The sequence below is a fragment of the Neltuma alba genome, unplaced genomic scaffold, assembly GCF_004799145.2.
Source record: "Neltuma alba isolate B1F8T4 unplaced genomic scaffold, ASM479914v2 tig00002373_pilon, whole genome shotgun sequence".
Classification (NCBI taxonomy): domain Eukaryota; kingdom Viridiplantae; phylum Streptophyta; class Magnoliopsida; order Fabales; family Fabaceae; genus Neltuma; species Neltuma alba.
Window position 1 is genome coordinate 101145 of NW_021632836.1, and position 10355 is coordinate 111499.

The 10355-nt window shown below is 35.9% G+C and overlaps 3 protein-coding genes across 4 annotated transcripts; all 3 read right to left on the bottom strand.

Annotated features, from left to right (window-relative positions):
* Window positions 1–212: 212 nt before the first annotated feature.
* On the bottom strand, window positions 213–3423 carry LOC114722876 (DNA-directed RNA polymerases IV and V subunit 4-like). Its single transcript, XM_028909004.1, has 9 exons — window positions 3420–3423; window positions 2977–3073; window positions 2692–2756; window positions 1532–1603; window positions 1068–1151; window positions 745–856; window positions 579–656; window positions 393–426; window positions 213–318 (listed from the first exon to the last, which is right to left on the bottom strand). The coding sequence occupies exons 1-9, from the start codon at window positions 3421–3423 to the stop codon at window positions 244–246; spliced, it is 621 nt and encodes a 206-aa protein (XP_028764837.1). The 3' UTR covers window positions 213–243.
* Window positions 3424–4256: 833 nt separating this feature from the next.
* Window positions 4257–5424, bottom strand: LOC114722886 (uncharacterized). The gene is made up of 2 exons (XM_028909012.1): window positions 5320–5424; window positions 4257–4925 (listed from the first exon to the last, which is right to left on the bottom strand). Exons 1-2 carry the CDS (start codon window positions 5422–5424, stop codon window positions 4257–4259), a joined length of 774 nt encoding a protein of 257 aa, XP_028764845.1.
* A 2411-nt stretch (window positions 5425–7835) lies between these two features.
* LOC114722908 (calcineurin B-like protein 3) lies at window positions 7836–9971 on the bottom strand. Of its 2 annotated transcripts, none has more exons than XM_028909033.1 (3): window positions 9515–9971; window positions 8864–8976; window positions 7836–8456 (listed from the first exon to the last, which is right to left on the bottom strand). In XM_028909033.1, exons 1-3 carry the CDS (start codon window positions 9584–9586, stop codon window positions 8390–8392), a joined length of 252 nt encoding a protein of 83 aa, XP_028764866.1. In that variant the 5' UTR covers window positions 9587–9971; the 3' UTR covers window positions 7836–8389. The 2 variants fall into 2 exon arrangements, with proteins under 2 accessions (XP_028764866.1, XP_028764873.1); XM_028909040.1 differs by having other exon boundaries at window positions 7836–8499; window positions 9515–9962.
* Between the last annotated feature and the right edge of the window lie 384 nt (window positions 9972–10355).

A 10355-nucleotide genomic window follows, 5' to 3' on the forward strand; every position in this document is an offset into this window, starting at 1 on the left:
ATCAACAGCTTCCCAGATTTAACATCAGAGGATTGGAGACCTAAATAAATAATTTCTGCACCAGCCAATTTACTCATCCACAGAAGGCCTCCTTTGTATAATAAATATTTGTTCAATAATCGTGAGATACCTCCATTATATAGTTAAAAAAAACAATTTTCGATAACAACCTTTACATTCCTTCCTATAAAAATTTAAATGAACGAGATATGCCCATTTTCAATTCATTATGACTTCGACATTTCATACCTTAAGTGACGGGATCAGAGCATAAACCTCTTCCAATGTTTCTGGACACACATTACCAATCACACATAGCTGCAGTTCAAGATTTATTGTCAGGAACCCTACAGAATATGCAAGAACAAGGGAAACTAGAAGGGGAATGATACCTCCGCATCAGAGACACCAAGATCTGCCAAAGGCCTAATCTTATAGTCAAGATTCAAACAATATATGAACATTATGAATAAAGAGGAAAGTCACATCCAAGCATTAGTACTATTTATTCATGCAAACTCACCTAGGCACACCGGACACAATCCTATAAACATACCAATCTGAAAAATTAAGGATACTCTAGAATGCTCCTAACAGACTCCGACTTTGTATAATGGCCATTGCTTTTGGCATACTGCAGTCCCTTGTCAAATGATCTAGAACAGAAAATAAAGAAAATTTTCAGATAAACAGTAACCAAAGCATCTCTTCAACCTAAGAAGAAAATCTTTAATGCTCCCTTACGCAGGTATTTTGATAGTTGGATCTTTAGATAATATTGTCATCTGATCTTGAATTCCTAGTAAAATATCAGCAGCCTCACAATTCATCAAGCATTTGACATTGTTCGGAAGTTCTGCAAAAGTCACCAAGAAGATTTAGAACTGTTGATTTAATCAGATGAGTATTATCAACACAAACCTAGAGTCCTAAAAGGAATCAAGTAATACAAGATATATGTCCGATGCAATTCTTAGGCCCAGCCACCGCAGTATTTTACATGTTAAAAGCAAGTGCATATACTGTTTAGGTCAACAATCAAGTAAAAGATTAAGGCGACTACCAACCCTGCTCAATGCCAAATTCTGATGATTTTGAGCCTTCAGACAAAGGAGTCTTTCTTCCATTTGCAATCTTCTCTCCCTTTCCTCCTTTATTCCAATCGCCATGAAAATGAAAAATACCATAATACAAATATATAAAAAAAGAACTTAGTACTGCTAAAATGGGAAATGGAAACATACTTAAAGATTGTAAAAAGGGTATCTACCAAAAAAAAGGTTAAGATAATAATACCTTTAAACTGTGTGCTAGAGGCTTTTCCCCCAGACATTGGTGAACTACCTGATATGGTTTCAAAAGAGCCTATAATACACAAGAATTACATCATTCAATTAGTAAGGAAATTATACAACTAATTGTAAACGAGATCAATATCATGTAAACTTCAGTTCCAGCATCTTAAGAAAATTTTATGATTTTCATACTTTAGTGAGAGGCAGTATGAAGAGAGTAGAGATGTACTGCTAACCTTCTTCAGCAAAATGAACTTTCCTCCCCTTGGCTGATTTCGGAGCACTATCATCTTTCCCTTTTAAGGATCCTACAAAGAAAAAAGTGGACAATAGAGTTTTAAATCGTAAAATGGTTCGACTATTAGCATGCACCACCAATTGATGGCGGCAAGATCAAAGAACCCACATCAGCACATAAATTTCATATCAGCAACAATACAGATTTGCCGTCACATAGGTCGCAATATATAAGGCATGAGAGCTCTTAGCATGGGCAACCTAATATATATCCACCTTAGATGGTCAAAATACAACCCACTATGTGCAGCTGGCATTCAGAATGTCTGCTACGAGTTCTGTTAATGCGTGTTTATTGCACAAACAAAATGACTGTTTCAATTAGTGAGCAGGATCCTATCAGTGTAACATGAAATTCAATCCTAGCGTTCTCTGCCTTTTAACCTCAATCAGAACTTCACTTCGAGACAAAAAAACATCTATTTGGGAGGGAGGGAAGAAGCTCATAGACGATACACGTACCATTCTGCTCACTTCTCCTCAGTTTACTCATCACTCTTGGAGGCCGAATTTTGGTATTTAGCTGTCGTGAAGATGACCATTAGGGTCATTCTTGAAGGTCAATTTTTGTTCCTTCCAAATTTGGGAATTGCTTACTCATCATTCGTGGAGTTAAATTTTACAGCCGAGATCATCTTCACATATTAAAATGCTGTCGTTTTTTCGTACAGCAGGTGCGAATTACAAAAGTGCAACATACATTCGAGACGCGGGGCAGCTGTTGGCTCAGGAGAATAACCTAGTCATAGATTTAAAATCTTCGAATTAAATAGTCCGCCAAATAAGCGGCAGAGGAAGATTGATCACTATGGGTTCCTGATTGTCCTTAGGCGAAGCCAAAAAGAATAGCACATTTCGTCGCAACATCAGGCCAAAATTCAATTTAGAATACAAAAAATTTAAAAAAAAAAATGATACAGAGGCCCGTTTCCACCATGTATGTAGGAAAACAAACAAGCTTACAAACTAATTTGAGATTATAAAAATTTTCTTAGACGATCAATCGGATACGTAAAACAAAAAGTGACGAGTAAACAAAAATCAACACTTTCACCCAAATCACCCTTAAAAAACATCGATACGGGAAAAATGAACTGACCTCCTTTGTCCATCGGCGAATACCCCTTTCCTCCTTTCTCCATCACTAGTAAAACTTGATTTAACCTACAAAAATTATAAGAAGAGTAATGTAGGTAACACAGTCAACCCAATGATCGTAACGACTAACAGGGTTTTATTTCGAAGTGGTGAAATTATTTTCATATTTGCAACTTCGAAGGAAAGAAAGAAAGAACTCTTCTTTCACATGCGTCACCTTAGCAAGCATAAAAAGAACGATTGGTTTTGAAAGGAAAAAGAATCAGAGCTAAGCTTAGTAGCTTACCGAGAGAATGGTCGCCGGAGAAGGAGGAAACCGAAGACGGGGGAGCGGCCACTTTCTTTTAAACCCCGAACACGGGACCCACCCAGAGCCAGAAGTTCTAAGGAAAAAGAAAATGGAATTGAAATTGCAAGTAAGACGACTTTTATATAAAAAAAATCAATTAAAAATGATTAAATAATAAAAAGGGAGAATGTTACTTAAGTACCCTGGCCACACCTTATTATTTAGATGTAAGCACCAATAACATCTATTATGCCCTGTTTAGTAGCATGGAATTGGGTAGGAAGGAAGTGGAAGTGGAAACAGAACTCAAAATATGTGTTTGGTGCGCTTGAAGACAATTCCTGGAACTCTTAGTTCCATGAAAAATGATAGAACTCGGTTCCATAGGCCCCCTCAAGGAATCGAGTTCCAGTTCTATGGAGCCACATCTTCAGACTTACCCATCACCCTTCCTCTGATAAAACCAAGGATGGTAGCGAGAGAAGGAGGACAGTGGTGCAATAAAAGAGGATGACGATGAAGGTGGCGGAGGACGGAGGACAGAGCTTTGACTTTAGATTTGCAATGGAGGGTATCAGACCTTCTTTGTCTTTTCTTTCTCTCTCTTCAGATCTGTAATGGTAAATGTAGACGGCGAGTGACACTTTGACTTTATTTGTGATAGAGGATGACGAATCTTGTGTCTTCTTCCTCTTCCTCTTTAGATTAGTGACGGAAGGGAAGATGGCAAGTGATAATGATTGTGGGTAAGAGAGGTTATCCTGTTTTGCTGATTCTGCTTTTTGTTCACCAAACTCTTCAATTTCATATTTTGCCAATGATGATCTCGTCGTGCTTTTGTTTATTTCCTTCTCTCCTATGCCGGTGTTCCAATGGTCGCCAGTTGGTGGCTGCGGGTTGAGGTCTTTTGGGTGGTTAGGGTTTTTTTTTTAATTGAAACTAAAAAACAGTACAAAAGGAGTCAGAAACAAAGTATCTCAACCCCTTCCTCCTATTTCAAAAAGGTGGAGGGTGATAAAAAATACAAAAAAGATTGTTTAGAGTATGAGACAATTTAGCTAAAAGATCAGCTAAAGGAATTTCTTTCTTTAGGAGAAAACATAGGTAAGACCCTCCAGTTGTAATTAAAAAGAAAGAATAAGGAGGTTATCCTAAGAATAGCTTCTCAAAATGAGATTAAGAGCTTTAGTACAATCAGAGTAGAGAATGACACTTCTAAATCCTCTTGACCAACAAAGCTTTAGGCCTTGAAACATGGCTAAGACTTCTGTGATAGTTCAGGGAGTGGAATTGATTTTACAGCTAAAGCCAAATATCCAAGCTCCTTTATTGCTCCGTATAACTCCTCCACAGCCACGGCGTCCTTCCTGTGTAATTGAACCGTCTACCTCCAAGATAGCATACTCTCCTTGTAAGTTTTGGTATACCTGTCTTGCCCTATTCTCTATGTTGTAGAAGGAACAGTTGGTTACCATGTCTTGGTCCCAGTATGCTTTGAAGAAACTTGGTAGGGCACTAGTCTCCTTAGTGGTAACACTATGATTGAACAGTTGGTTACATCTTACCACCCAAGTGTCCCAGCAAATATACTCGAACAAGGTCGGCCAGCTAAGATTCTTCGTAAAGTCTTTGCCTGCTTCTTTGCCAAGGTTCCATTTGATCCAGTCTACTCCTTGGAGGGAAGTAAACTGAAACCAAAGAGTGGGATCTACTACTAATTGCTTGCACTGAATAGCATTTGCATAGTCACGGATCAAGTGCATATTAGTCTCTATCTCCTCACAGTCAAAGGGGCCATTTGATGTTACCTCTAGCCCCCTTCGTTGTCGAAGGCTTGCTGTGTGAGCTCTGCCATGTGCGAATATCCATAGGAACGATTTAGTCTTTTTGGTACTTGCAAATGTCAAATCATCTCCAAATACTGTCAACTTGTTGTTATGTACCTTCTATCTCCAAATTTATAAGCAGAATTAACTGAAAAGCAACCATCTATGGACGGTCTCCAAAAGTATTAATCCACTCCTCTCCCCCACTCCATTAGCCCCATTCGTCAACATAATCAGCCACCATTTCTGAAGGATTCACCAAGTGTTCAAATTCCGAAATTAGCTCAATTAAGGGATAATTTACATCTGATAAGATATCAAACCAGAAATATGTGGATTTACCATTACCAATCTCAATATATCAAAAAAAAAAACCATTACCATTCTTTCTCCCAAGCCCTTTTGTGAAGTTCTTCCAAACCCCTCTAATACCTTTCCACGTGAGGTATTCATTTGACTTTTTACTAATATGCAATCTTTGGCCATCCCTTGTATCATATTTTGCTTTAATTACCTTGACCCACAAGGCTTCTTTGTCACAAACCAATTTCCAACAAAGTTTCACCATAAAGGCTTCATTCTGTTTTCTCAAGTTCTTGATACCCAAGCCTCCCCGCATTTTATCAGTTGTAATCATCTGCTAGGAGAGTAAATGAAGTTTTTTAGACCCTTCATTTTCACCCCATAGAAAGCTTCTGCTAATCTTCTCTAACTCAGTAATGAGGCGCTTCGGGATCAGTGAGGTCTGCATCTGATAAGAGGGTAGGGCAGATAGTACTGCCTTGATCAGTGTAGCTCTTCTAGCCATGCTTAGGCAATTTTGTTTCCAACTAGTAAGTTTCCTATTGGTTTTTTCAAGAATGGGGGCAAACATAACATAAGATGCTCTTTTATATATCAACGACACCCCCATACATGTACCCAAAACACCTGTCAAATCTACTCCTATTCATTGGCTCATCTCTACTGCCCTAGAGAAGTGAACATTATTTGAGAAGTAGATCTTGGTTTTTGCCCTATTCACATTCTGACCTAAGACTTCATAGAATCTGTTTGTGCAGTCCATCATCACATCCACTTGCCAAGTCGAGGCTTCCCCAAAGAGGATTAGGTCATCTGCAAAGATAAGTGAGATAGATCAGGGCCTTGTTGACCAAGCCTAATTGGTTCCCATAGCCCCTCATCAGTTACATCCTCAATAATATGGTTGAGTCTCTCCATGCATAAAGTAAACACAGGGGGGAAATCGGATCCCCCTGTCGAATACTCCTGGTAGGTATAAATTGCTCTAAAGGTTCCCCATTCCAAAGAACTTGAAAGGAGGGACTAGAGATACACATCATGATCAAATTTCAAAGGGTATTATCTATGAAAGACCATTCCAATCTATCATAGGTCTTCTCCAAGTCAACTTTTACTGCTCAAATGTCTTTTCACATTGTAAATACAAATATTAAATTATAATAATACCCCAATTAATTTCACTTCTACTTCCATCTAAAACTCTTCCATGATACTAAACGGGGCATTAAAGTACTAATACAATGAAAGGATTAAGCGAAATAGTGAATGAGTAGCAAACAAAAAATTCATTTAAAAAAAGAAAAGAAATCATCCCCCACCAAGGCATAGAAATTCTTTAACTTGGGCAAAAAAAAGTCTTGAGCCCATGATTTCTTGATTTTCTGTAATAATATATGCTTTAAAACAAGAAGTATTTGGAATATATAATTTCTTGATTTTTCAAAAGATTCTATAACATTGAACTGCTATGATACGGGATCTTAGCTTCAACATTAATTACCATAAAAATTCTTCAAAATGGTTAGGGGAGTATTAAATCATGATTCCCTGGTTCCTAAAAAGTTATATGCAATTGAACTATGAATGACTCTCAACTATATATATATATATATATATATATATATATAATATCATGTAAAATAATATATGGACAATACACTTAGTTTTTGAACCATTTGTTGTGTTTGATATGAGTGAATTAAAAGAATGGGACGGGAAAAGGTGATAAAATGGAGCGTTGAGATGTTTGGTGTGAAGGGATTGAAATGTTTCTCCCATTCCTTTTCCATCAAATTTGACTCAAAATGATTCCATCAATCTTTTTTTAATGGCATGGTATTGTTCAACACCAGAGAACAAATAAAAAGACTAATTTACCTTTATTTTCTTATAACTTTTTAATATTAAGGGTAATTTAATAAATTGTTATTGTCATTTTTCATTCCTATCATATTTCTATTCTTTCAGACATAGTAATGCAATCTTATTTCGATCATGCCAAACAAAGGCTTAATCATACCGCTTACATTTTTATTTCTATTTTTTTAATTCTTTATTCCAACGTACTAAACATAATATAAGTAAACCTATCATTTTAATAACCTTTAATTATCAATTTATTTCAAAGAAAACTCGGTTAAAAAAACTCGCATTCTACATGTTGAATCTTTTGACTTATTAAAATAAAATAAAGTAAAATTGCATTTTTTTAAAAAAAAATTCTTTCAAAAATTGTAAAAGTTCAAAACTAAAGCATTTTAAAATATATCAAAACATTAATCATTTTATATAAAATTAAATAATCAAAAGAAAAAAATACCTTCTTTGTGAAATTTGTTTAAAGTACTGTTGGGCACTAAATGTACACACCTCTTTTTCTAAAAATTCAAGTCTTGATTTATTTTGTTATGAAAAACTAGCCTCTTTCATTAAATCCGAACCCATGAAAACAGATATATTCAAGGCCTCAGCTTAAGAAAATTTTTTAGTCTTTTTCGCCAAAACTTAAATTTAAATTTAGATCATCCCCAAAACACACATCCCAATAGACAGGCAAAAGATTCAAGTTTGCAGGGAAATAAAAGGACGGAAAAAATTGGACTTAAAAAAAAAACCAATAGAGGAGGAAGGACATGGTTGATTAGTTTGATGAGATTAATGAGGAATATTCTCATGTTAATCACAAGAATCTCCAGCATTTCAACAATTGCACTGACGTTCAGCATGTTGGCAAAAAGAAAATTATAAAACATGCTTCCCAAACAAGGAACACCTTTTTACAACTCTAGAAAAGTTGGTGCTAATTACAAAATAATTCAGCCTTCTCTGTTCAACAATTCCAACATATAATTACAACAAAACATACACAAACGATATTTTCATACCCAAAAACTTAAAAAACGACATCTAAAAGACAAGGAAAAATTGACAGACATGTTATTTTCAGGGGAAATAAGGACGGTCTTTATCATCATCTTCATCTTCCTCTTTTTTTCTCTCCCTTATTTGCAGTAGCAGCCATTTCCAGATCTGGGCATATCCAAATCCCCCCAAATCTAACGGCGTAATGGTGAGACACCTGAATATCCTATGTTGCTCCCCTTTTTTTATTTCCAATGAAGCAAATAAATAAATAAACCAGCCCATTTGTACAACGGAGAAACCTCATCTATCCAAAAAGAGAAGATGAAGTTCGACTTAATGAAAATATAAACAAACGCCATATCCCATCCACCGTATCGCCCAGTACCTCACAACCTCGTTCCTTCATTGGTGAAACATCATTCCCAGCTAAGGCTGCTGAAACTTACAAGGATGATGTACTTATTTCGTTCAAGTATCATCAACCTGCGAGTGGAAAACAAAACTGGGAAATGTGGTGGTGATGTCTCTGCCAAGTTTTTTTTTTAAGGGGAAAAAAAAAGTCATGCATTAGAAGGTAGGACTTGATGACAAAATACAAATTTAGGCATATATAATGTAGTAACTGGATGTGCAAAGAACCAATAAAAATTTAACAAGAGTGATGCAGATTAGTGACCAGAGGGCTTAGTTTAGTGAGGGGCAATCCGATCTTTGTTCTTGGCGTTGGTTGATTGTGTGAAGAGTGTCCATAAGGGGAAAAACTTATGTTTCTATCTCTATTCTCTCATTACAATCATGCCTTATGAGATTATCCTAATCAACTTCACAACATTTCCACCACTGGAGGAAGAACTTCAAAATTCAAATTACTGTAACGAAAAGAAACTCACTTGAGATACTGAAGAGTCATATTCTTTAAAAGGGATGGATGCCGCAAGACAAGATTTCGCCATTCTTCCTTGTCAATTTTCCCATCATGTTTTGTATCAGCTTCCTCAAATGTCTAAATAGCTTATAAACTGTTAGTGATAAGAAAATATTACAATGACTCGAATGATTTTCTAAAGCATGGTCACTTAAAAAAACTCATTAAGTTAACAAACATAACTAATGAAATTCACAAAAACAAAAAAGGAAAAAAAAAAAAAAAGGAAGCTGAACAAGGTTCATTTTATTTAGTAGAGAATTCTTATTAGAAAGTAGAAACCTCAGTTAAATTATGAGGATAAAGTCACATGGAGAAAGTTTCCTTTTTCAGCTTAAGTTAGCAAACATAACTAATGAACATCTTTTCTACAACCGTTACTTTCCTTTTATGACTTTATTCTGGTTTGAGGATTTCTCATCCCCCAACAATTGTTACTTCTCCTCTTAACATAATTTCTTCTTCCATTAAAAATAAATCAAAATTTTCAGCTGGAAATAATATGAAACCCAACATAAAGAAAGAACAGGCCTCATTCAAAGTTTCCGAATATACAAATAACAAATGAAGACAATGTTTGATAAGCAAATTGAGCCCATCAGGTAAAAGAATGCACCTTGTCAATGATACTTTCAATCACGTCATCCGAGAGATTCATACCAGATTCTGCTAGAGTGGCAACTACCATTTGTTTTACCTATCGCATTACAGGTATAAGCATTGTCCATAAATGCATCTCACAGTAATTTCGGTACAAAAAAACATATTGAAAGAGACAAGTTCCGAGAAAACAAAATTAGTTCAAACTGATTCTAGATAATCTAAACCCATAAAACTTGGGAATCAAACTCAAATTAGTTTATTTGATTTTGATTCCCATGTATTGTGGATTTAGGTTCCCATATATAATTTTAACCCATATACAGAATAATATTCCAAGAAGGTCTCTGATGGATCCACAGCTATGTAGTTGTGTCCCATAATCCCTAGGCAGTAGAGGTTGGTTACAGAGCTGTCACAGATTGATTTTAGGTATACAAGGGTGGTTATGTAACCGTTAAGTCAATGTTCTCCCTATTTGCTTTGACCAGTTCCTGGCGCCATATTCTGGTTTCCATCATTTTAGCATCAGACTAATGACGGTTTGGGCGATGCTGAACACAAGAGGGAGACTGAAGAGTATATTTTCAGGGGATCTTTCTGTAGCAGGTGGGATAGAAACAATGAGAGAAGAAATTAAAATTACTTTCGCTCATATTGATCTATCCTGGTAGGAAAATTTGAATCACGCCACTCAAATTCTCAAGACCTCAATTGTGCAATTAACTACCACAAAATATGATAAATTTAAAAGGAAAAATTCGAGAGCGGATGGTAGTGGTGCAGATTCTAAAAGCTACGGACTGGGCTTTTTGTGAAAAGTAGAGCACAGTCCTAAATCATAACTTCAAATTCTC

Excerpts from the sequence above, each read along its gene's own strand:
- LOC114722908 (XM_028909033.1), bottom strand. The coding sequence starts at position 9,586 with ATGGTAGTTGCCACTCTAGCAGAATCTGGTATGAATCTCTCGGATGAC. Across the intron at positions 8,977-9,514 it reads TTGAAAGTATCATTGACAAG|ACATTTGAGGAAGCTGATAC; the intron begins GTGCATTCTTTT and ends TAAGCTATTTAG. Across the intron at positions 8,457-8,863 it reads ATGACTCTTCAGTATCTCAA|GTTGATGATACTTGAACGAA; the intron begins GTGAGTTTCTTT and ends TTCCACTCGCAG.
- LOC114722886 (XM_028909012.1), bottom strand. The coding sequence starts at position 5,424 with ATGCGGGGAGGCTTGGGTATCAAGAACTTGAGAAAACAGAATGAAGCC. Across the intron at positions 4,926-5,319 it reads AAGAAGCCTTGTGGGTCAAG|AAGGTACATAACAACAAGTT; the intron begins GTAATTAAAGCA and ends ATTTGGAGATAG.
- LOC114722876 (XM_028909004.1), bottom strand. Across the intron at positions 1,152-1,531 it reads AGTTCATTTTGCTGAAGAAG|GAGGAAAGGGAGAGAAGATT; the intron begins GTTAGCAGTACA and ends ATTGGAATAAAG. Across the intron at positions 427-578 it reads TCTGTTAGGAGCATTCTAGA|GCCTTTGGCAGATCTTGGTG; the intron begins GTATCCTTAATT and ends CTATAAGATTAG.